General features: G+C 47.6%; 1 protein-coding gene across 2 annotated transcripts in view; it reads right to left on the bottom strand.

Moving 5' to 3' along the window:
- THOC1 (THO complex subunit 1) overlaps window positions 1-25,339 on the bottom strand; it is a 467,835-nt gene that overhangs the window by 405,076 nt on the left and 37,420 nt on the right. For both annotated transcript variants that reach the window (XM_069219988.1, XM_069219989.1), the window contains exons 2-3: window positions 4,595-4,668; window positions 4,444-4,504 (exon numbers count right to left, since the gene is read on the bottom strand). In XM_069219988.1, the coding sequence (XP_069076089.1) occupies window positions 4,444-4,504; window positions 4,595-4,668 (135 nt within the window). The remainder of the gene's footprint in view (window positions 1-4,443; window positions 4,505-4,594; window positions 4,669-25,339) is intronic.

Genomic DNA, 25,339 nt, shown 5'->3' with positions numbered 1-25,339 from the left:
GGCGAAGAAATTGAGTATTAAGAGGCTACAGGTGGTCCAAAATGCAGCTGCCACACTACTGTTTTCGCTCCTTAAGTTTTGTTCCGTTTCTGGGCTCCTTCAGAAACTCCAATGCCCATCAAGAAGCACCTACAGTGTACAGTCTTAAGTACTGCACATAAGATCATGAATGCATCAGTGTAGGAAGCAGGCTCTCTATGCAGTGTACCAATTTAGGGGTAAACTATGCAGATAGCACAGGTGATCCTTATTGGCTGTGAGAGGTTAAAATAATAACTCTAAATGCTCTCTAATATGGTACTGTAGGTGGAGCAGTTTAGGCTTATCAGAGGGTAGTGCTAAGCATTTTCTGAACACAGTCAATAAATGAGACACTCTAGAAACTCGAGACCAATTTTAGAAAACCATAACAATTTTTCATATTAGTTTTAGACACCAACAATCTTCAGCATACGGTAAGTATTATTTGAGATACTACTTTGCACAGTGAGGTAAGTATTACACAGAAATGCGCTTTTACGCAGTAATGCTTTTCAATGGAGAAGAAACGTACTGCATACAGATACTTGCAGAGGTCTCTCGGGGGTCCCCTTTAGGTCTTAGGGTGCTAAGGGGTCAAGGTCACAAGAACCACCATCAGTTCAGAGGTGCTGGACGAGTTGGGTGCCTCTTGAACAGCACAGTTGGAGAAATAGGGGGCAGGGGAAGGGGGGGGGGGGGGGGGGAGTACACCTAGAAACAGGCCACAGAGAGGGACAAGTCTGGGAGCTCCCAAAAGGGGGCTAAGTTTGTGAGGGTCCTTGGAGCAAAGGAGCACAGTCTATAGTTGGGGACCTGGGCCAGGGCACTCTGGTGCAGATGGCTTTGGTCAGCTGGTCCTACGAGTCAAAGGCGCTCATGGTGTTTGATTAAACCTAGTCTCGTTGGCAACCTTGCCAATTCCGTCGTACCCCGCGGGCAGGTTGGCCTTTGGCAGCAGGAGTGTCCAGACAAAAACAAGCTTTGGTGATTGCAACTGCTCTGGTACCACGGGTATTGGCGCAGGGCAACTTCTGGTGCGCTTGGCATCTCCAAGCTTCGTAGGGAGACCGGTCTGTCCACCCGGAGCATCGTGACCTCCTCCTGGGTGACTGCATCGGTCGACCCGGTGGTCATCAGATTGGTGGACTGAGTGTCACGGTCGGTGCCTGCCGGTTGCAGGGAAGTGGCTCCGCCACTCCAAGTGAAATGCTGGCTGGTTTGTACAGTGCTGGCAGCCCCTCAAGGCTTTTGGTAGATGCACAGCTGCAGGACGAGTCAGGTTCAGGTGACTGTCAGGACAGCAGCAGGTAGGCAGGGTTTGGCACCAAAAGTCCAGGCTAGTCCACAGAGTTGGTCGGCTCTTCTTTATCCTCCCTCTTCTTCAGTCAGATGAAACAAAGGTGCTGGTGTGAGGGAGCCACCTAAATACTCAATTTAGAGCCATTTTAGGGGAGTGTAACGTTGTAGCCAATGGGCTACTTACCCCTGGGGTGACTACAACTGCTTTACAACCACTTCCCGTGGGGAGTGGTCATAACCCTATCCCAAAATTCCTAATTACACCAAAAACAAGATGGTGGAACCCTTCTTTCGTGGAGCGCAACAGGCCTGCCCACCCTAGCGGTGTGACTAGACTGGCAGTGTAACACCTCCTTACATAGCTAATTTCCCACCTGTCCTGCTGCCAAATGGGCCTCAGGGCAGGGAATGACTTTGAAGTCCCTGGCCTTGGCATGCAGATTCACTAGCCATCCTGCTGGAGGAGGTGATAACATCTTCCTCCAGAGCAGGCAAACACTTACCTCCAGTCACAGATCTGGGTTTAATCCATCTTTCTTTTGCTCACCATGCCACCCCAGTTTGGACCCAGCCATATGCAAATCAGTCTTGACCCTGTTCCCTCATGGGAACAGTCCAGCCCGAACTGCCAAGCCAGGTCCTCCCTGGACCGGAAACAAGCATCCTGGGACCGGTTTCAGGGTTTCACCCTTCATCAGCCAGGCTAGCTTCAATCCAGTGGCACAGTGAGCAAGGGACCCACGTCTGGGCATACCGTTCCCATTTAGGGCAACTTTAACAACACAAAAGGATGATGGACAGAGTGCTGAACAATGCAAACACTCACCCCCAGTCACAGATCTGGGTTTAATCCATCGTTCTTTTGCTCACCATGCCACCCCAGTTTGGACCCAGCCATATGCAAATCAGTCTTGACCCTGTTCCCTCATGGGAACAGTCCAGCCCGAACTGCCAAGCCAGGTCCTCCCTGGAACGGAAACAAGCATCCTTGGACCGGTTTCAGGGTTTCACCCTTCATCAGCCAGGCTAGCTTGAATCCAGTGGCACAGTAAGCAAGGGACCCACGTCTGGGCATACCCTTCCCATTTAGGGCAACTTTAACAACACAAAAGGATGATGGACGGAGTGCTGAACAATGCAAACACTCACCCCCAGTCACAGATCTGGGTTTAATCCATTGTTCTTTTGCTCAACATGCCACCCCAGTTTGGACCCAGCCATATGCAAATCAGTCTTGACCCTGTTCCCTCATGGGAACAGTTCAGCCCGAACTGCCAAGCCAGGTCCTCCCTGGACCAGAAACAAGCATCCTGGGACAGGTTTCAGGGTTTCACCCTTCATCAGGCAGGCTAGCTTCAATCCAGTGGCACAGTGAGCAAGGGACCCACGTCTGGGCATACCCTTCCCATTTAGGGCAACTTAAACAACACAAAAGGATGATGGACGGAGTGCTGAACAATGCAAATCGAAATTAATACACCTTGCCTTAGGACTCCAAAGGCTAGCTGTATGGGTAACTAACATTTGAAGCAGTGATTTGTGGCATGGCACACAATGAGCGTGCCATGTCGGGTTTTCACTTATGGCTTTTACCATGACATGCTGTCGGCAATGGCAGGTTGTGTGCAGTTTGTGGGCGAGGGTTCCCTTTGGACATGCGGCAGCCCTTAGGGACCCTCTTTAGTGACCAGGCATCAGAGGTACCATTTACTAGGGACTTAGAGGTACTAAAGTGTGTGCCAATTGTACACAATTAGACCTTTTAACTTGTTTTAGGGAAAGAGCACTAGCACTGGGGACATGGTTAGCAGGAACCCAGTGCACCTTCAGTCAAAAACCTTCAGTGGCAAAAAGTGGGGGTGACCATGTCAAAAGGGGCACTTTCCTACAATCAGAAGCCCCAATTCTCTCTGGACTAATGCAGCCCTATTTACCCAAAAAAAGCTCTTTGCTCAGCCGTCTTAAACCTGGTGTTGACTCTATAGTTTAAAAGAAAGATTAGGTGGCTGCTCCTTTCGGTTCTTGGCACCTACCATTGGAATAGTTTGCCCCTGGACTTAAGGAATACAGAGGATCATCTTTGCTTTAGGAAACAGCTTATAACGTGGCTTGGCTCTTACATTATAGCTCTCCTTCTTTGCTTATTTCCATTGTGTGAAACCTTATTTCAATGCTACGTGCTGGGAAGCCCCAATGCTAGGGCAGCCATGCGCTCTATAAATCTTTTGAACATAACATAATAATGGTGCCTTACCACTCAATGACTGATTTTCAATATGGCAGCCATCATGGAATGGTATTCAACATTACTGGTTTACCACTCCAATAATTAACCATTAAGTGGCACTGCAGCACTTGTCATTGAGCGATAAAAACATTTAATTTGATTAATGGATACTACAGAAAAGAAAGCAAGCCCAGTTTTAGAAGCCTATGAAATCGGTAGAAGCCTTTGCACTCTCTCCCCAGTGTTGCAGGCCAAACAAGCATTGCCAAAGCTTTTAGGCTTGACATTTTGACTTCAGATGTCATACACATTGTACAACTTACTGGCTTTACCATTCTTGTTTTTTTGTATGTGTTTTCCTCAATCTATAACCTAGCTTCAAGACAACAGTACAATGGACAGGTATTTTAAAAAATAATCAGTATCTAGGACAACTACGAAGGCGGTTCAAAATGTACTACACATATCAAGTTGTTATAAATTTCACTAGGACCTTTAACAGCAGACGTTTAAACAGCTTGACTTCGGCATGACATGAACAAACCAGCAACAACATGCAACTTTTTGCTGCTGCCTAACAAAACCTTTTCTAGGCCATCAACCTAAGAAGTCATTTTTATGAGCCTTTATTTTATCTTTATTGCAAAAACGGACAGTGTCATGGGAAATGTAGTTGTTTCAAATGCTGATGGTTACATTAACCTCCCATGTGCACCAACATGCTGATAATATAACACATGCTGGGCAGGCAGAGAAGAGGGCATTACATAATAGGAATTATTAAGGTGGCTATTAATCAAATGGAATGCTCTGTATAATCGCCCCCTCTCAAGTAATTTGACGCAAAGTTATTTTCTGAACCCCAATACAATTGTATTTCATGGCAATGTACTTACAATTTCCTCTTCCAAAACCACTCTGAATGCTTGATCAAGGGTGCTCTTCTTTTCATTCTCGCTGCAAAAAACATATATTGCCATTTAAAGGAATACAATACACAAACTGAGACATTTGGTCTTTCCCCAAGTACGTGTTCCCCCACCTTACCTTCCAGGCACCTGGCCGAATGTGTACAATAAATGTTTGACATTGTGGTCCATCATAGCATCCCTTGTGGCATTCTGGGAAATAAAGAAGATAGATTAAAGAACAAGCAATGGCAATGTCAATAGGTCTGGCTTATAAAGTGCCTCTTCAGGCACAGCTGAAACAAATCAACATACATGTCTGTTTTACTGCAAATGGGTCAGTGGGTGGATGAGCGGGTGTGGCAGGGATGAGTCACAAAATAAACAAGGATGCAGCAGATACATTTTAAAGAAATACAGAAGTAGGAAAAAACAACACTACCACCTACAGTTAGCGGGCATATCCTTGCCACAAAGTTAAATATAACAGCTGTAGCAGTCTAATATGGTATTGTTCACCGTGTACTGTGGTTTTAAAGTTCCAAAAAATGCAGCCACATTCAGGAGCAGCATGCTGGCCATCTTGGAGCAAAAACACAAAGATACACTGTAGAATACCATTCCCACCCAGCAGCTCGCTAACCACTGGACTGGGGGGCCATCTTCAGATGCCAATGCGTATACAGCATCACTGCTGTACTGATTCAGGGAAGCCAAAATAATACTTTAAAACATGACTGCCATCTTGTACAAGTAAAACAATAATACATTATCGGCAATACCATTCCAAGATTGCTGCCTGTTTAGAAAAAGTGACCACAAGTGATATATAGCACAATGCAGATTAAAGAAATGGTAAGCAAGAGGCCCAAGAGAATGTATCGGGAGATGCATGCTACCTTTAAAAAAAAAAATGGAGAAAGGAAATTAAAGAGGGATCTATTTAAAAAAAAAAAAAAAAAAAAAAAAAAAAAATTGAAAACTGACCACCACTAGCACAAGCACAGAAGTGCACTCATGTTAAGGCACATGTTCCCACGTGAACAGGCAAAACGCTGTTACTCTCAGGGCAATAGAGCCAGTGGCTAAAATCGACATACACATTGATACTGTCAAGGGAGAGGGCAACAGAGCCAGTGGCAGAAACGGGCAAACACAACAACCAATGCCTTTGCCTTGCCTTGTTGGGGGGGGGTATGGAGAATCTGAATGACATTCAAACAGAACAAAGAGGGCTTTCCCAAGATCCTCTATGCATGTAGAGGGATATTTTTTGAAACTAAAAGACTTTGGCACAGAATTACATCTGCCAGGTCCTCCTACAATGGTCTAGTAAAGATTACCAGTGCAAAACCCATATCTCCAAAGAGTGTCAAAGGGAGTAGCTTACACCAACAATTCTTGCTTACTACAGTATCTGTGAGATTACACGTAACTAAGTGCTCGTGTACAGACATTCACAGTGATAATAGACAGAAGGACTCCTATGGCACAGGACATAACTTTCCCAAATGAACCAATGAGGTGTAAAACCTTGATTGTTCATTTATCGCCAATTTAGGTCTACCAGTTTGAGAATTCTCTCCCTCACAAGGCAGCCATCATGCAAACAGGCAGCAAAAATACAACTGGCAAAATAATGTACAATTGCTTTTAAGAAGGCATAACAAGTTTTATCGGAGTGCAGAACTTGTATCCTAAACGTTTATTTGTGGGGTAACCAGTGGAGGAAGCTGGCTTGGTATGTGGTGAGCACCTATGGTGTTATCACCCTATACCAGGTATCCCCTATTAGGCGGTGTTGTCAGTGTCTAGGAAGCCAGGCTCTCTAGAGGTAGCTGCAGATGAGCAGCCAAGACTAAACTAGGAGAAATGCAAAGCTTATGCAATGCCACTTACAGTCACACAGCACTTACACACGTCAAAGAAACACAGTGTTACAAACATAAAGGCACTTTATTATGGTAACAAATACTAAAATACTGTATAGGCAATACTCTACTAGCAGGTGAGTAAACACTATTATTTACTCCTTAGTAATCAGGAATAGGCATAGAAAGCAATAGAAAACAGTGAATTAACAGTAAATAATAGAGACCTTCGGGGAGACCAAACCATATACTAAAAAAATGGAATGCGAAAGTCAGGCAAGTGGAATCTGTAGAGGGGAGCTGGAGGAACTAGGAATCCCAGAAGGCAAGTATCGGAGTGCCCCCCAGCGACCAGGAGAGACGAGGTAAGTACCTGGCTTTTCCCAAGCCCACAGATAAACTTTGTGAAAGGATTGTGCAAGACACAAGCAAGACTGGAAGAAACAGAAGATGGGTCCTGGCAGAAAAGAACATGCAAATGAAGGGGACCAAGTCCAGTTCCAATTAGAGTGTCCGGTTGGGACAGGAGCCACTACCCAACCTTCTAGAGATGCAGGACCAGGTCGATGGTGAAGACCAGGAGTTGGCTATGCAGCACAAGAGCAGAAGAAGAGTTCCAGAAGTGATGTAGTCGATGTCCCACGTCTGAACAACAGTTGCAGAGTAAGAGTTGGAGGGAACCAGGAAGGTCCGAGGGGACTCAACCCAATGAGGGGAGTGAGAAGAGGAGGAGGAGGGGAGTGATGAGAACCCGAAGTCGAGGATGAAGCCTTCACAGGCAGCTCTCACGCAGCAGGGACAGGAGTTGCAGTGAGGCCCACTCAGCACACCTGGATAGGAGTCCCACGTAGCTAGAGCAGCAAGAAAGAGACTGCGCTTGGCAAGGAAGAGTGCTGGAGGATGGGGCTACAAGGAGCCTGAAGATCCCTTGGAAGTAGAGCCAACAAGCCTTGGTAGCTGCAAGAGACGCAGTGCACAGGGGTACTGTCCTGCAAGGAGAGGCAAAGACTCACCACCTCCCAAGTTGGAAAGCTGGTAGAGGGGACCAATGGTACCACTCAAGACCGCCACCTGTGTTGCAGGATCCACGCAGAGTTGCAGGAGAGAGGATTCACGCGGCCGGTCGTCGTTGCAGTTGGTGCCTGCAGATGCAGGGAGTGACTCCTTCACTCCAAGGGAGATTCCTTCTTTTTTTTTTTTTTTTGTCCTCATAAGTTTCCACTCCAGCTAAGGGGGCCGTGGGTTAGTGCCTAGGGGAGGAGACACCCTACCATCCTTTTGGTTCCCCTCCTCCCGGCACACCCCCCAACCCTTCGGCCGTATTCAGCCAAAATTATGTTAAATATAATTGCGGGTCCTCTCAAAACATCACCAGCCTAAGACCTTACCGCACAGTCCAAAGACTGGTGGCGTCTTTTGTGGGACTACATAATCATAGGATTCCATTCTACCAAAACTCCTAAAAACCTATCTCTTGACAGCTGTTCTCCCAAAGAATCCAAAACTCATCTCTTGTTTAATGGACCACTACGTTCTAAACAGCTTAGTTTATTGATTGACCTTACCCATTCCTGTACAGTAGGGGCAGATGAAGATTCCCATTTAAGATAGATTTCTCATCTGGCTAATAATATTAAGACAAAAAGCAAGTGGGTTTGCTGCCTAGTTAGCGACTTGTTTAGGTTTTCCTTGCACTGCCCCCCAAAGATTATCATTGGTAGGCTCAACTCCAACTCCGTACAAAATATCTTCAACACCCTTTCTACCGGGTTCCAGAAAGGGCCCAATTTCTGGCACAACCAAAACATGTGGATATCATTTGCCTTCTCCTCTGCACATCAAGTGCAGTTCTTCTTATCCTTTCCCATAGCGGTTATCCTTTCCGGCGACCAGCATACCCAGTGCAGGGTAAACAAAAGATTCTTCTTTAAAGAAGCTGATTTGACTATACCCCAAAGTAAAGTAATTGAATCTTGACAAAGATGATAAACATCCAAGGTAGGCTGATCCTTGCCCCACCTCCTCACGGGAAGGGAGGGAGACTCTTCCCCTGCCTCGATTACCATCCAGTACCTCAGGGCCACCTCCTTCTGAAAAAAAACAAAAAAGAATCGACCTCTGCAACAATCTTCCCTCCCAGATATTTCTCCCTGTCTCTACTTTCTTCACAGATTTAATCCAACTTTCGAATTGGTTGTACTTAAATTTAGAAATCTTATTACCTGCTGACTCCATAAACCTAGGCCAGAATACCAGTGTAGGAAGTTGGCTCTGTATGTGCTGTTTCAAAGTAAGGAATAGCATGCACAGAGTCCAAGGGTTCCCCTTAGAGGTAAAATAGTGGTAAAAATAGATAATACTAATGCTCTATTTTGTGGTAGTGTGGTCGAGCAGTAGGCTTATCCAAGGAGTAGTGTTAAGCATTTGTTGTACATACCCATAGACAATAAATGAAGTACACACACTCAGAGACAAATCCAGCCAATAGGTTTTTATATAGAAAAATATCTTTTCTTAGTTTATTTTAAGAACCACAGGTTCAAATTCTACATGTAATATCTCATTCGAAAGGTATTGCAGGTAAGTACTTTAGGAACTTCAAATCATCAAAATTGCATGTATACTTTTCAAGTTATTCACAAATAGCTGTTTTAAAAGTGGACACTTAGTGCAATTTTCACAGTTCCTAGGGGAGGTAAGTATTTGTTAGGTTAACCAGGTAAGTAAGACACTTACAGGGCTTAGTTCTTGGTCCAAGGTAGCCCACCGTTGGGGGTTCAGAGCAACCCCAAAGTCACCACACCAGCAGCTCAGGGCCGGTCAGGTGCAGAGTTCAAAGTGGTGCCCAAAACACATAGGCTAGAATGGAGAGAAGGGGGTGCCCCGGTTCCGGTCTGCTTGCAGGTAAGTACCCGCGTCTTCGGAGGGCAGACCAGGGGGGTTTTGTAGGGCACCGGGGGGGACACAAGTCCACACAGAAATTTCACCCTCAGCAGCGCGGGGGCGGCCGGGTGCAGTGTAGGAACAGGCGTCGGGTTCGCAATGTTAGTCTATGAGAGATCTCGGGATCTCTTCAGCGCTGCAGGCAGGCAAGGGGGGGATTCCTCGGGGAAACCTCCACTTGGGCAAGGGCGAGGGACTCCTGGGGGTCACTTCTCCAGTGAAAGTCCGGTCCTTCAGGTCCTGGGGGCTGCGGGTGCAGGGTCTCTCCCAGGCGTCGGGACTTTAGGTTCAAAGAGTCGCGGTCAGGGGAAGCCTCGGGATTCCCTCTGCAGGCGGCGCTGTGGGGGCTCAGGGGGGACAGGTTTTGGTACTCACAGTATCAGAGTAGTCCTGGGGTCCCTCCTGAGGTGTTGGATCGCCACCAGCCGAGTCGGGGTCGCCGGGTGCAGTGTTGCAAGTCTCACGCTTCTTGCGGGGAGCTTGCAGGGTTCTTTAAAGCTGCTGGAAACAAAGTTGCAGCTTTTCTTGGAGCAGGTCCGCTGTCCTCGGGAGTTTCTTGTCTTTTCGAAGCAGGGGCAGTCCTCAGAGGATGTCGAGGTCGCTGGTCCCTTTGGAAGGCGTCGCTGGAGCAGGATCTTTGGAAGGCAGGAGACAGGCCGGTGAGTTTCTGGAGCCAAGGCAGTTGTCGTCTTCTGGTCTTCCTCTGCAGGGGTTTTCAGCTAGGCAGTCCTTCTTGTAGTTGCAGGAATCTAATTTTCTAGGGTTCAGGGTAGCCCTTAAATACTAAATTTAAGGGCGTGTTTAGGTCTGGGGGGTTAGTAGCCAATGGCTACTAGCCCTGAGGGTGGGTACACCCTCTTTGTGCCTCCTCCCAAGGGGAGGGGGTCACAATCCTAACCCTATTGGGGGAATCCTCCATCTGCAAGATGGAGGATTTCTAAAAGTTAGAGTCACCTCAGCTCAGGACACCTTAGGGGCTGTCCTGACTGGCCAGTGACTCCTCCTTGTTTTTCTCATTATTTTCTCCGGCCTTGCCGCCAAAAGTGGGGCCTGGCCGGAGGGGGCGGGCAACTCCACTAGCTGGAGTGTCCTGCTGGGTTGGCACAAAGGAGGTGAGCCTTTGAGGCTCACCGCCAGGTGTGACAATTCCTGCCTGGGGGAGGTGTTAGCATCTCCACCCAGTGCAGGCTTTGTTACTGGCCTCAGAGTGACAAAGGCACTCTCCCCATGGGGCCAGCAACATGTCTCGGTTTGTGGCAGGCTGCTAAAACTAGTCAGCCTACACAGATAGTCGGTTAAGTTTCAGGGGGCACCTCTAAGGTGCCCTCTGGGGTGTATTTTACAATAAAATGTACACTGGCATCAGTGTGCATTTATTGTGCTGAGAAGTTTGATACCAAACTTCCCAGTTTTCAGTGTAGCCATTATGGTGCTGTGGAGTTCGTGTTTGACAAACTCCCAGACCATATACTCCTATGGCTACCCTGCACTTACAATGTCTAAGGTTTTGTTTAGACACTGTAGGGGTACCATGCTCATGCACTGGTACCCTCACCTATGGTATAGTGCACCCTGCCTTAGGGCTGTAAGGCCTGCTAGAGGGGTGTCTTACCTATACTGCATAGGCAGTGAGAGGCTGGCATGGCACCCTGAGGGGAGTGCCATGTCGACTTACTCGTTTTGTCCTCACTAGCACACACAAGCTGGCAAGCAGGGTGTCTGTGCTGAGTGAGAGGTCTCCAGGGTGGCATAAGACATGCTGCAGCCCTTAGAGACCTTCCTTGGCATCAGGGCCCTTGGTACTAGAAGTACCAGTTACAAGGGACTTATCTGGATGCCAGGGTCTGCCAATTGTGGATACAAAAGTACAGGTTAGGGAAAGAACACTGGTGCTGGGGCCTGGTTAGCAGGCCTCAGCACACTTTCAATTGTAAACATAGCATCAGCAAAGGCAAAAAGTCAGGGGGCAAACCATGCCAAGGAGGCATTTCCTTACACAACCCCCCCCCAAACGAAAGAGGATGAGACTAACCTTTCCCAAGAGAGTCTTCATTTTCTAAGTGGAAGAACCTGGAAAGGCCATCTGCATTGGCATGGGCAGTCCCAGGTCTGTGTTCCACTATAAAGTCCATTCCCTGTAGGGAGATGGACCACCTCAACAGTTTAGGATTTTCACCTTTCATTTGCATCAGCCATTTGAGAGGTCTGTGGTCAGTTTGAACTAGGAAGTGAGTCCCAAAGAGGTATGGTCTCAGCTTCTTCAGGGACCAAACCACAGCAAAGGCCTCCCTCTCAATGGCACTCCAACGCTGCTCCGTGGGGAGTAACCTCCTGCTAATGAAAGCAACAGGCTGGTCAAGGCCATCATCATTTGTTTGGGACAAAACTGCCCCTATCCCATGTTCAGAGGCATCAGTCTGCACAATGAACTGCTTAGAATAATCTGGAGCTTTTAGAACTGGTGCTGAGCACATTGCTTGTTTCAGGGTGTCAAAGGCCTGTTGGCATTCCACAGTCCAGTTCACTTTCTTGGGCATTTTCTTGGAGGTGAGTTCAGTGAGAGCTGTCACAATGGATCCATATCCCTTCACAAACCTCCTGTAATACCCAGTCAAGCCAAGGAATGCCCTGACTTGAGTCTGGGTTTTTGGAGCTACCCAGTCCAGAATAGTCTGGATCTTGGGTTGGAGTGGCTGAACTTGGCCTCCACCTACAAGGTGTCCCAAGTAAACCACAGTTCCCTGCCCTATCTGGCATTTGGATGCCTTGATAGAGAGGCCTGCAGATTGCAGAGCCTTCAAAACCTTCCTCAGGTGGACCAGGTGATCCTGCCAGGTGGAGCTGAAGACAGCAATATCATCAAGATAAGCTGTGCTAAAGGACTCCAAGCCAGCAAGGACTTGATTCACCAACCTTTGGAAGGTGGAAGGGGCATTCTTTAAACCAAAGGGCATCACAGTAAACTGATAATGCCCATCAGGTGTGGAGAATGCTGTCTTTTCTTTTGCTCCAGGTACCATTTTTATTTGCCAGTACCCTGCTGTCAAGTCAAAGGTACTTAGAAATTTGGCAGCACCTAATTTGTCTATGAGCTCATCAGCTCTTGGAATTGGATGAGCATCTGTCTTGGTGACAGAATTGAGCCCTCTGTAGTCCACACAAAACCTCATCTCTTTCTTTCCATCTTTGGTGTGAGGTTTGGGGACTAAGACCACTGGGCTAGCCCAGGGGCTGTCAGAGCGCTCAATTACTCCCAATTCCAGCATCTTGTGGACTTCCACCTTGATGCTTTCCTTAACATGGTCAGACTGCCTAAAGATTTTGTTCTTGACAGGCATGCTGTCTCCTGTGTCCACATCATGGGTACACAGGTGGGTCTGACCAGGGGTTAAGGAGAAGAGTTCAGGAAACTGTTGTAGGACTCTCCTACAATCAGCTTGCTGTTGGCCAGAGAGGGTGTCTGAGTAGATCACTCCATCTACTGTGCCATCTTTTGGGTCTGATGACAGAAGATCAGGGAGAGGTTCACTCTCTGCCTCCTGATCCTCATCTGTTACCATCAACAGATTGACATCAGCCCTGTCATGGAAGAGCTTAAGGCGGTTCACATGGATCACCCTCTTGGGGCTCCTGCTTGTGCCCAGGTCCACCAGGTAGGTGACCTGACTCTTCCTTTCTAGTACTGGGTAAGGGCCACTCCATTTGTCCTGGAGTGCCCTGGGAGCCACAGGCTCCAGAACCCAGACTTTCTGCCCTGGTTGGAACTCAACCAGTGCAGCCTTTTGGTCATACCAAAACTTCTGGAGCTGTTGGCTGGCCTCAAGGTTTTTGGTTGCCTTTTCCATGTACTCTGCCATTCTAGAGCGAAGGCCAAGTACATAGTCCACTATGTCCTGTTTAGGCTCATGGAGAGGTCTCTCCCAGCCTTCTTTAACAAGGGCAAGTGGTCCCCTTACAGGATGACCAAACAGAAGTTCAAAGGGTGAGAATCCTACTCCCTTCTGTGGCACCTCCCTGTAAGCGAAAAGCAGACATGGCAGGAGGACATCCCATCTCCTTTTGAGTTTTTCTGGGAGCCCCATGATCATGCCCTTTAATGTCTTGTTGAATCTCTCAACTAAGCCATTAGTTTGTGGATGGTAAGGTGTAGTGAATTTATAAGTCACTCCACACTCATTCCACATGTGCTTTAGGTATGCTGACATGAAGTTGGTACCTCTGTCAGACACCACCTCCTTAGGGAAACCCACTCTGGTAAAGATACCAATGAGGGCCTTGGCTACTGCAGGGGCAGTAGTCGACCTAAGGGGAATAGCTTCAGGATACCTGGTAGCATGATCCACTACTACCAGGATATACATATTTCCTGAGGCTGTGGGAGGTTCTAGTGGACCAACTATGTCCACACCCACTCTTTCAAAGGGCACCCCCACCACTGGAAGTGGAATGAGGGGGGCCTTTGGATGCCCACCTGTCTTACCACTGGCTTGACAGGTGGGGCAGGAGAGGCAAAACTCCTTAACCATGTTGGACATATTGGGCCAGTAGAAGTGGTTGACTAACCTCTCCCACGTCTTGGTTTGTCCCAAATGTCCAGCAAGGGGAATGTCATGGGCCAATGTTAGGATGAACTCTCTGAACAGCTGAGGCACTACCACTCTCCTAGTGGCACCAGGTTTGGGGTCTCTGGCCTCAGTGTACAGGAGTCCATCTTCCCAATAGACCCTATGCGTTCCATTTTTCTTGCCTTTGGACTCTTCAGCAGCTTGCTGCCTAAGGCCTTCAAGAGAGGGACAGGTTTCTTGTCCCTTACACAGCTCCTCCCTTGAGGGTCCCCCTGGGCCTAAGAGCTCAACCTGATAAGTTTCAAGCTCCAAAGGCTCAGTTCCCTCAGAGGGCAGAACTTCTTCCTGAGAAGAGAGGTTCCCTTTCTTTTGCTGTGTTGCAGTTGGTTTCCCAACTGACTTTCCTGTTCTCTTGGTAGGCTGGGCCATTCTTCCAGACTCCAGCTCTACTTGTTCACCCTGTGCCTTGCACTGTGCTCTTGTTTTCACACACACCAGTTCAGGGATACCCAGCATTGCTGCATGGGTTTTTAGTTCTACCTCAGCCCATGCTGAGGACTCCAGGTCATTTCCAAGCAGACAGTCCACTGGGATATTTGAGGAGACCACCACCTGTTTCAGGCCATTGACCCCTCCCCATTCTAAAGTAACCATTGCCATGGGATGTACTTTTCTCTGATTGTCAGCGTTGGTGACTGTGTAAGTTTTTCCAGTCAGGTATTGGCCAGGGGAAACCAGTTTCTCTGTCACCATGGTGACACTGGCACCTGTATCCCTCAGGCCCTCTATTCTAGTCCCATTAATTAAGAGTTGCTGTCTGTATTTTTGCATGTTAGGCGGCCAGACAGCTAGTGTGGCTAAATCCACCCCACCCTCAGAAACTAGAGTAGCTTCAGTGTGGACCCTGATTTGCTCTGGGCACACTGTTGATCCCACTTGGAGACTAGCCATACCAGTGTTACCTGGATGGGAGTTTGGAGTGGAACCTTTCTTGGGACAGGCCTTGTCTCCAGTTTGGTGTCCATGCTGTTTACAGCTATGACACCAGGCCTTTTTGGGATCAAAGTTTTTACCCTTGTACCCATTGTTTTGTGAAGAGGCTCTGGGCCCACCCTCCTGTGCAGGTTTTTGGGGGCCTGTAGAAGACTCTTTACTATTTTTAGTTTTGGTTGTCTCATCACCCTTCCCCTGGGGAGTCTTTGTGACCCCTTTCTTTTGGTCACCCCCTGTTGAAGTCTTGGACACCCTTGTCTTGACCCAATGGTCCGCCTTCTTTCCCAATTCTTGGGGAGAAATTGGTCCTAGGTCTACCAGATGCTGATGCAGTTTATCATTGAAACAATTACTTAACAGGTGTTCTTTCACAAATAAATTGTACAGCCCATCATAATTACTTACACCACTGCCTTGAATCCAACCATCTAGTGTTTTTACTGAGTAGTCTACAAAGTCAACCCAGGTCTGGCTCGAGGATTTTTGAGCCCCCCTGAATCTAATCCTATACTCCTCAGTGGAGAATCCAAAGCCCTCAATCAGGGTACCCTTCATGAGGTCATAAGATTCTGCATCTTTTCCAGAGTGTGTGAGGAGTCTATCCCTACACTTTCCTGTGAACATTTCCCAAAGGAGAGCACCCCAGTGAGATCTGTTCACTTTTCTGGTTACACAAGCCCTCTCAAAAGCTGTGAACCATTTGGTGATGTCATCACCATCTTCATATTTAGTTACAATCCCTTTAGGGATTTTCAACATGTCAGGAGAATCTCTGACCCTATTTATGTTGCTGCCACCATTGATGGGTCCTAGGCCCATCTCTTGTCTTTCCCTCTCTATGGCTAGGATCTGTCTTTCCAAAGCCAATCTTTTGGCCATCCTGGCTAACTGGATGTCCTCTTCACTGGGGCTATCCTCAGTGATTTCAGAGGTGTTGGTCTCTCCTGTGAGGGAACCAGCATCTCTGACTATTATTTTTGGAGTCAGGGTTTGAGGGACCCTGTTCTCCCTAGATAGGACTGGTAGGGGGGAATTTTCCTCCAAGTCACTATCCTCTTCCTCTGAGTTGCCACCCTCAGAGGGGTTGGCCTTTTCAAACTCTGCCAAAAGCTCCTGGAGCTGTATTTTGGTAGGTTTGGGGCCCATTGTTATTTTCTTTATTTTACAGAGTGACCTTAGCTCCCTCATCTTAAGATGGAGGTAAGGTGTGGTGTCGAGTTCCACCACAGTCACATCTGTGCTAGACATTTTGCTTCTAAAAGTTGGAATACTTTTTAAGAATCTACAACTGGTTCTAGAATCTAATTCAAACTTTTACAAACTTTTAAACTCTAAAAGAAATGCTAAACAGGATCTAACACAAGGCCCTAGCAGGTCTTTTAAGAATTTAGAAAACTTTTCAAATTGCAAAAATCAATTTCTAATGACAATTTTGGAATTTGTCGTGTGATCAGGTATTGGCTGAGTAGTCCAGCAAATGCAAAGTCTTGTACCCCACCGCTGATCCACCAATGTAGGAAGTTGGCTCTGTATGTGCTGTTTCAAAGTAAGGAATAGCATGCACAGAGTCCAAGGGTTCCCCTTAGAGGTAAAATAGTGGTAAAAATAGATAATACTAATGCTCTATTTTGTGGTAGTGTGGTCGAGCAGTAGGCTTATCCAAGGAGTAGTGTTAAGCATTTGTTGTACATACCCATAGACAATAAATGAAGTACACACACTCAGAGACAAATCCAGCCAATAGGTTTTTATATAGAAAAATATCTTTTCTTAGTTTATTTTAAGAACCACAGGTTCAAATTCTACATGTAATATCTCATTCGAAAGGTATTGCAGGTAAGTACTTTAGGAACTTCAAATCATCAAAATTGCATGTATACTTTTCAAGTTATTCACAAATAGCTGTTTTAAAAGTGGACACTTAGTGCAATTTTCACAGTTCCTAGGGGAGGTAAGTATTTGTTAGGTTAACCAGGTAAGTAAGACACTTACAGGGCTTAGTTCTTGGTCCAAGGTAGCCCACCGTTGGGGGTTCAGAGCAACCCCAAAGTCACCACACCAGCAGCTCAGGGCCGGTCAGGTGCAGAGTTCAAAGTGGTGCCCAAAACACATAGGCTAGAATGGAGAGAAGGGGGTGCCCCGGTTCCGGTCTGCTTGCAGGTAAGTACCCGCGTCTTCGGAGGGCAGACCAGGGGGGTTTTGTAGGGCACCGGGGGGGACACAAGTCCACACAGAAATTTCACCCTCAGCAGCGCGGGGGCGGCCGGGTGCAGTGTAGGAACAGGCGTCGGGTTCGCAATGTTAGTCTATGAGAGATCTCGGGATCTCTTCAGCGCTGCAGGCAGGCAAGGGGGGGATTCCTCGGGGAAACCTCCACTTGGGCAAGGGCGAGGGACTCCTGGGGGTCACTTCTCCAGTGAAAGTCCGGTCCTTCAGGTCCTGGGGGCTGCGGGTGCAGGGTCTCTCCCAGGCGTCGGGACTTTAGGTTCAAAGAGTCGCGGTCAGGGGAAGCCTCGGGATTCCCTCTGCAGGCGGCGCTGTGGGGGCTCAGGGGGGACAGGTTTTGGTACTCACAGTATCAGAGTAGTCCTGGGGTCCCTCCTGAGGTGTTGGATCGCCACCAGCCGAGTCGGGGTCGCCGGGTGCAGTGTTGCAAGTCTCACGCTTCTTGCGGGGAGCTTGCAGGGTTCTTTAAAGCTGCTGGAAACAAAGTTGCAGCTTTTCTTGGAGCAGGTCCGCTGTCCTCGGGAGTTTCTTGTCTTTTCGAAGCAGGGGCAGTCCTCAGAGGATGTCGAGGTCGCTGGTCCCTTTGGAAGGCGTCGCTGGAGCAGGATCTTTGGAAGGCAGGAGACAGGCCGGTGAGTTTCTGGAGCCAAGGCAGTTGTCGTCTTCTGGTCTTCCTCTGCAGGGGTTTTCAGCTAGGCAGTCCTTCTTCTTGTAGTTGCAGGAATCTAATTTTCTAGGGTTCAGGGTAGCCCTTAAATACTAAATTTAAGGGCGTGTTTAGTTCTGGGGGGTTAGTAGCCAATGGCTACTAGCCCTGAGGGTGGGTACACCCTCTTTGTGCCTCCTCCCAAGGGGAGGGGGTCACAATCCTAACCCTATTGGGGGAATCCTCCATCTGCAAGATGGAGGATTTCTAAAAGTTAGAGTCACCTCAGCTCAGGACACCTTAGGGGCTGTCCTGACTGGCCAGTGACTCCTCCTTGTTTTTCTCATTATTTTCTCCGGCCTTGCCGCCAAAAGTGGGGCCTGGCCGGAGGGGGCGGGCAACTCCACTAGCTGGAGTGTCCTGCTGGGTTGGCACAAAGGAGGTGAGCCTTTGAGGCTCACCGCCAGGTGTGACAATTCCTGCCTGGGGGAGGTGTTAGCATCTCCACCCAGTGCAGGCTTTGTTACTGGCCTCAGAGTGACAAAGGCACTCTCCCCATGGGGCCAGCAACATGTCTCGGTTTGTGGCAGGCTGCTAAAACTAGTCAGCCTACACAGATAGTCGGTTAAGTTTCAGGGGGCACCTCTAAGGTGCCCTCTGTGGTGTATTTTACAATAAAATGTACACTGGCATCAGTGTGCATTTATTGTGCTGAGAAGTTTGATACCAAACTTCCCAGTTTTCAGTGTAGCCATTATGGTGCTGTGGAGTTCGTGTTTGACAAACTCCCAGACCATATACTCCTATGGCTACCCTGCACTTACAAGGTCTAAGGTTTTGTTTAGACACTGTAGGGGTACCATGCTCATGCACTGGTACCCTCACCTATGGTATAGTGCACCCTGCCTTAGGGCTGTAAGGCCTGCTAGAGGGATGTCTTACCTATACTGCATAGGCAGTGAGAGGCTGGCATGGCACCCTGAGGGGAGTGCCATGTCGACTTACTCGTTTTGTCCTCACTAGCACACACAAGCTGGCAAGCAGGGTGTCTGTGCTGAGTGAGAGGTCTCCAGGGTGGCATAAGACATGCTGCAGCCCTTAGAGACCTTCCTTGGCATCAGGGCCCTTGGTACTAGAAGTACCAGTTACAAGGGACTTATCTGGATGCCAGGGTCTGCCAATTGTGGATACAAAAGTACAGGTTAGGGAAAGAACACTGGTGCTGGGGCCTGGTTAGCAGGCCTCAGCACACTTTCAATTGTAAACATAGCATCAGCAAAGGCAAAAAGTCAGGGGGCAACCATGCCAAGGAGGCATTTCCTTACAACCAGTGACCAATCTTCTATAATTTTACCACCCCACTCTCTGGAAGAGACGCAGAGAGTTTATCTAAAAGGCACTCTGGTGTTCCTGGTGAGCTCCAGATGGGAGCTGTGTTACTATAGTATACAGTCCTTACAAGCTCTCTAACCTGAAACCTTACTCTAGAAGCTGCAGACAATATTTCTCTATATTGCAATATGCTCTTGCTAAAAAGTAAGTCATTGCCCTTAAAAGAGGGGTGCAGTTTGAACTATCGTTTAAAAGAACCCTTATGTTCTTTAACTAGAAAGCCAAACAATATTTAAAGAAGTCTGGAGTCTGAATGCCCCCAAACTCCTTCTTCCTACATAATGTTTTCCATGCTATACAAACACCTTTTGAAGCCCATACAAATGAGGTCAAATCCTCTGGCAATTTCTTAAACCAATTCAACTTAAATTCAAGAGGGATAGTATTAAACAAAAATAGTAAATTTAGGTTTATGATATTTGACCTCCTTATAAAAGATAAGGGAAGGCACAATCATGTCTTCAACAACCTCCTTGTTTCTTCCCATACTTTATTAAAATTGACCCTAGCAACCTCCTCCAAGTTGGCCGTTATTTGTCAAAAAGTGGTAAGTCTATTGTGCCTAATAGATCATGTGTAAGCTCATGAAGTTGTCTTCCCTTAATAAAACTTTTCTGATCTTCAGGAACCAGAGAGGTAACCACCCTCTCCAGCCCTTTGGCCAAAATATGCATGTACAATTTATAGTCTAAATTTAGTAATGAAATAGGTCTATATGATTCACATTTTGCCTGATCTTTCCCGAGCTTCAGGATCAAACTGATTGTAGCTTCTTCCCATGACTTCGGGGCCTCCATAAGTGCAAAAAGAAATGTGATTGAATAACTATCATTTAAGGAGCCAACTTCCTGAAGATGGATGTTTAGCTCATTTGGCAGGGTGTTGGGACCCGGTGCTTTCCTTTTCTTCAGACTCTTGATCGCCTCCTCCACCTCTTCCATCCCTATCCTTGCCTCCAACTCCTGTTGTTGCATTCGGTCTAAACCTGGGAGATGAATACCCTTCAAAAATCTTTCAATCTGCTCCTCCGAAACTTCCATATCTTCTGTATAAAGTTTTTGGAAGAAAGACGTGAAGATATCCCTTATTTCAGAATCCTGCGTACACTTCAAATTAGTGTTCGTGTTTCTAATAGAGACTATATAGTTCTTTGACCGATCTGTTTTTATTTTCCATGCTAACAATTTACTACAGCCTGCTCCATGCTCAGTGTGAAAATTGACTACACTCCCATCTTCTCCTGTTGTTGGTTTCCAAAAATTGCTCTAGATTTGCTCTAGCAATCTTCAGTTGGGAATCCACCAATACCTGTAACTGAGTATCTTCCGATGTCAAGGTGGAATAAAGGGACTTTTGTAGCAGACCTATTGCAGACTCAAGCCTTCCTAAATGATCCTTCTCCGCTTTGCGCTTGCATGCGGCCAAGCTAATCAACCTGCCCCTTACATGTGCTTTATATCAATTCCAAACACCCTGCAAGGAGGCAGACCCATGATTTGAGAAAAATTCTCTAGTATCCCACTTTAACGTCTCCACTACTGAGTCATCCAAAAATAAAGCCCGATTCACGGTCTATCTGGAGCTAACCGATTCAGCTCCAAAGGCAAAATGTAATTTTACAGCCGAGTGGTTGGAAAAATGTTCTGGGGCATGACACACAAATTTTACCCTTCCGCACAGGCTCTTATGCACTAGGAAGAAGTCAATCCTAGAGTGGTGGCCATACTTTTTATTATAAAAAGGTGAATCAAGGACCTTCCCCCACTTTTGATCTCCAAATATCAACCAGACCCAGATCATTAAAAGCCGGATCGGTTTCACTCAATATCTAGCTTTTATGGAATTCACTGTGCTCCTGGCTGTATATTTATCTAGCTTCGGGTCCAAAAGTACATTAAAGTCACCCCTAATATAATTGGGTATTCAGACATCAACAAATGGTTATATAATTCTTGAAAAGGAGCTGGGTCATCTATGTTGGGACCATAATATCCTGCTATTATTAACCTTGACCCGAATATTTCAACCTCAACACACAACCATCTCCTCTTGGGATCAACAGTCCTTTACCCACCCTAACCTTCAGAGGTGTTTTTTTTTTTTTAAAAGGATCGCCACATCCTTCACCACACAGGATTGATTAGTAGTCACACTTTGACCAACCCCCTTCACGTGCTTAAAAATTTCTTCCCGCTCCTCCCGTAGCAAGTGGTTTTTTTGCAAGATAATCACTTACTCCTCTATTTTGTACAAAAACTCTAAGATCCTCCTCCTTCTAATAATGGGACCCAAAATGTCCTAATCTTAAGATCATCAAAGTGTAGGACATACATGTTTTTCCATCTTTTTCCCCAATTTGCTCCCACATCCAGTTTGCAAAAAAAGAAGAGAAAAAAAGTGCTAAACCTAAAAAAAAAAAAAAAACTTATGTACTACGCTAGGAGTTCCGGAGGGGGGGGAACATGGCGGCCGACTGAGGAGGCAATCCTGCGGCAGTATATGAGAAATCGATGCCTATTACTTGATTAAGCTCTAATTTGGATTCTGACGGGAGCAGCGTGGTTGAGTGTAGTGAGGACGCGGAGGGGATGCTGGCGGAGACGGTGTGTGCAAGAGGTCAGGACGGCGGGCTGCAGCGCGGCTGGCGTGGCTCGGGAGGCAGTGTCTGGGTGGACAAGTTTGGATTGTGCGCCAGGGGAGACGCTTCTCGGCCCGCTGTGACCTGCGAGGAGCAGGGGGCACGAGAGGCACTCTCCCGCCAAGAGAGAGGAGGTGAGAGGAGGCAGTGAGGAGACAAGGGCCCAGAGCTCGGCTGGCTTGGAACTCATGACGCCAGCTCGGAAGGTTTATGGTGAGGATACCGTTTCTGCCTTCCATTTTGCTGAACAGTGTCTGCAAGAAGGTAAGGGGACCTCTCTTAAGAACATATGGGTGGGAGGTCACCCACAAGCTGTTAGAAAGGCGAAAGGAGGGGCAAAAGGTGGACTAAGAGGGAAAAAGGGTTTTGTTGGCTGGGAAGAAAGCCAGAAAGTGACAGACTCCTGGAAAAATGCAGCCCAGTAAGGGAAAGGAGCTGAGGTCCAGAAGAGGCTAACAGGAGATAAGAAATCAATGCCATTAATGTCTTTCTTTAATACCCACCCTAAGCCAATGTAAAGAAATGGCTCCCTGTTGCAGTTACCCCCCCACTTTTTGCCTGATACTGATGCTGACTTGACTGAGAAGTGTGCTGGGACCCTGCTAACCAGGCCCCAGCACCAGTGTTCCTTCACCTAAAATGTACCATTGTATCCACAATTGGCAGACCCTGGCATTCAGATAAGTCCCTTGTAACTGGTACTTCTAGTACCAAGGGCCCTGATGCCAAGGAAGGTCTCTAAGGGCTGCAGCATGTCTTATGCCACCCTGGAGACCTCTCACTCAGCACAGACACACTGCTTGCCAGCTTGTGTGTGCTAGTGAGGACAAAACGAGTAAGTCGACATGGCACTCCCCTCAGGGTGCCATGCCAGCCTCTCACTGCCTATGCAGTATAGGTAAGACACCCCTCTAGCAGGCCTTACAGCCCTAAGGCAGGGTGCACTATACCATAGGTGAGGGTACCAGTGCATGAGCATGGTACCCCTACAGTGTCTAAACAAAACCTTAGACATTGTAAGTGCAGGGTAGCCATAAGAGTATATGGTCTGGGAGTCTGTCAAACACGAACTCCACAGCACCATAATGGCTACACTGAAAACTGGGAAGTTTGGTATCAAACTTCTCAGCACAATAAATGCACACTGATGCCAGTGTACATTTTATTGTAAAATACACCACAGAGGGCACCTTAGAGGTGCCCCCTGAAACTTAACCGACTATCTGTGTAGGCTGACTAGTTTTAGCAGCCTGCCACAAACCGAGACATGTTGCTGGCCCCATGGGGAGAGTGCCTTTGTCACTCTGAGGCCAGTAACAAAGCCTGCACTGGGTGGAGATGCTAACACCTCCCCCAGGCAGGAATTGTCACACCTGGCGGTGAGCCTCAAAGGCTCACCTCCTTTGTGCCAACCCAGCAGGACACTCCAGCTAGTGGAGTTGCCCGCCCCCTCCGGCCAGGCCCCACTTTTGGCGGCAAGGCCGGAGAAAATAATGAGAAAAACAAGGAGGAGTCACTGGCCAGTCAGGACAGCCCCTAAGGTGTCCTGAGCTGAAGTGACTCTAACTTTTAGAAATCCTCCATCTTGCAGATGGAGGATTCCCCCAATAGGGTTAGGATTGTGACCCCCTCCCCTTGGGAGGAGGCACAAAGAGGGTGTACCCACCCTCAGGGCTAGTAGCCATTGGCTACTAACCCCCCAGACCTAAACACGCCCTTAAATTTAGTATTTAAGGGCTACCCTGAACCCTAGAAAATTAGATTCCTGCAACTACAAGAAGAAGGACTGCCTAGCTGAAAACCCCTGCAGAGGAAGACCAGAAGACGACAACTGCCTTGGCTCCAGAAACTCACCGGCCTGTCTCCTGCCTTCCAAAGATCCTGCTTCAGCGACGCCTTCCAAAGGGACCAGCGACCTCGACATCCTCTGAGGACTGCCCCTGCTTCGAAAAGACAAGAAACTCCCGAGGACAGCGGACCTGCTCCAAGAAAAGCTGCAACTTTGTTTCCAGCAGCTGTAAAGAACCCTGCAAGCTCCCCGCAAGAAGCGTGAGACTTGCAACACTGCACCCGGCGACCCCGACTCGGCTGGTGGAGATCCAACACCTCAGGAGGGACCCCAGGACTACTCTGATACTGTGAGTACCAAAACCTGTCCCCCCCTGAGCCCCCACAGCGCCGCCTGCAGAGGGAATCCCGAGGCTTCCCCTGACCGCGACTCTTTGAATCCAAAGTCCCGACGCCTGGGAGAGACCCTGCACCCGCAGCCCCCAGGACCTGAAGGACCGGACTTTCACTGGAGAAGTGACCCCCAGGAGTCCCTCTCCCTTGCCCAAGTGGAGGTTTCCCCGAGGAATCCCCCCCCTTGCCTGCCTGCAGCGCTGAAGAGATCCCGAGATCTCTCATAGACTAACATTGCGAACCCGACGCTTGTTTCTACACTGCACCCGGCCGCCCCCGCGCCGCTGAGGGTGAAATTTCTGTGTGGACTTGTGTCCCCCCCGGTGCCCTACAAAACCCCCCTGGTCTGCCCTCCGAAGACGCGGGTACTTACCTGCAAGCAGACCGGAACCGGGGCACCCCCTTCTCTCCATTCTAGCCTATGCGTTTTGGGCACCACTTTGAACTCTGCACCTGACCGGCCCTGAGCTGCTGGTGTGGTGACTTTGGGGTTGCTCTGAACCCCCAACGGTGGGCTACCTTGGACCAAGAACTAAGCCCTGTAAGTGTCTTACTTACCTGGTTAACCTAACAAATACTTACCTCCCCTAGGAACTGTGAAAATTGCACTAAGTGTCCACTTTTAAAACAGCTATTTGTGAATAACTTGAAAAGTATACATGCAATTTTGATGATTTAAAGTTCCCAAAGTACTTACCTGCAATACCTTTCGAATAAGATATTACATGTAGAATTTGAACCTGTGGTTCTTAAAATAAACTAAGAAAAGATATTTTTCTATACAAAAACCTATTGGCTGGATTTGTCTCTGAGTGTGTGTACCTCATTTATTGTCTATGTGTATGTACAACAAATGCTTAACACTACTCCTTGGATAAGCCTATTGCTCGACCACACTACCACAAAATAGAGCATTAGTATTATCTATTTTTACCACTATTTTACCTCTAAGGGGAACCCTTGGACTCTGTGCATGCTATTCCTTACTTTGAAATAGCACATACAGAGCCAACTTCCTACATTGGTGGATCAGCGGTGGGGTACAAGACTTTGCATTTGCTGGACTACTCAGCCAATACCTGATCACACGACAAATTCCAAAATTGTCATTAGAAATTCATTTTTGCAATTTGAAATTTTTCTAAATTCTTAAAAGTCCTGCTAGGGCCTTGTGTGTTAAGTCCCTGTTTAGCATTGTCTTTTAGAGTTTAAAAGTTTGTTAAAGGTTTGAAATTAGATTCTAGAAACAGTTTTAGATTCTTTAAAAAGTCTTCCAACTTTTAGCAAAATAATGTCTGATACAGAGATGCAGGTGGTGGAACTCGACACCACACCTTACCTCCATCTTAAGATGAGGGAGCTAAGGTCTCTCTGTAATATAAAGAAAATAACCATTGGCTCCAGACCTACCAAAATTCAGCTCCAGGAG

Source organism: Pleurodeles waltl, chromosome 2_2 (assembly GCF_031143425.1).
Source record: "Pleurodeles waltl isolate 20211129_DDA chromosome 2_2, aPleWal1.hap1.20221129, whole genome shotgun sequence".
In the NCBI taxonomy this organism is placed as follows: domain Eukaryota; kingdom Metazoa; phylum Chordata; class Amphibia; order Caudata; family Salamandridae; genus Pleurodeles; species Pleurodeles waltl.
The sequence above is the reverse complement of the archived record's forward strand: the minus strand, read 5'-3'. Positions and strand labels throughout refer to the sequence as shown.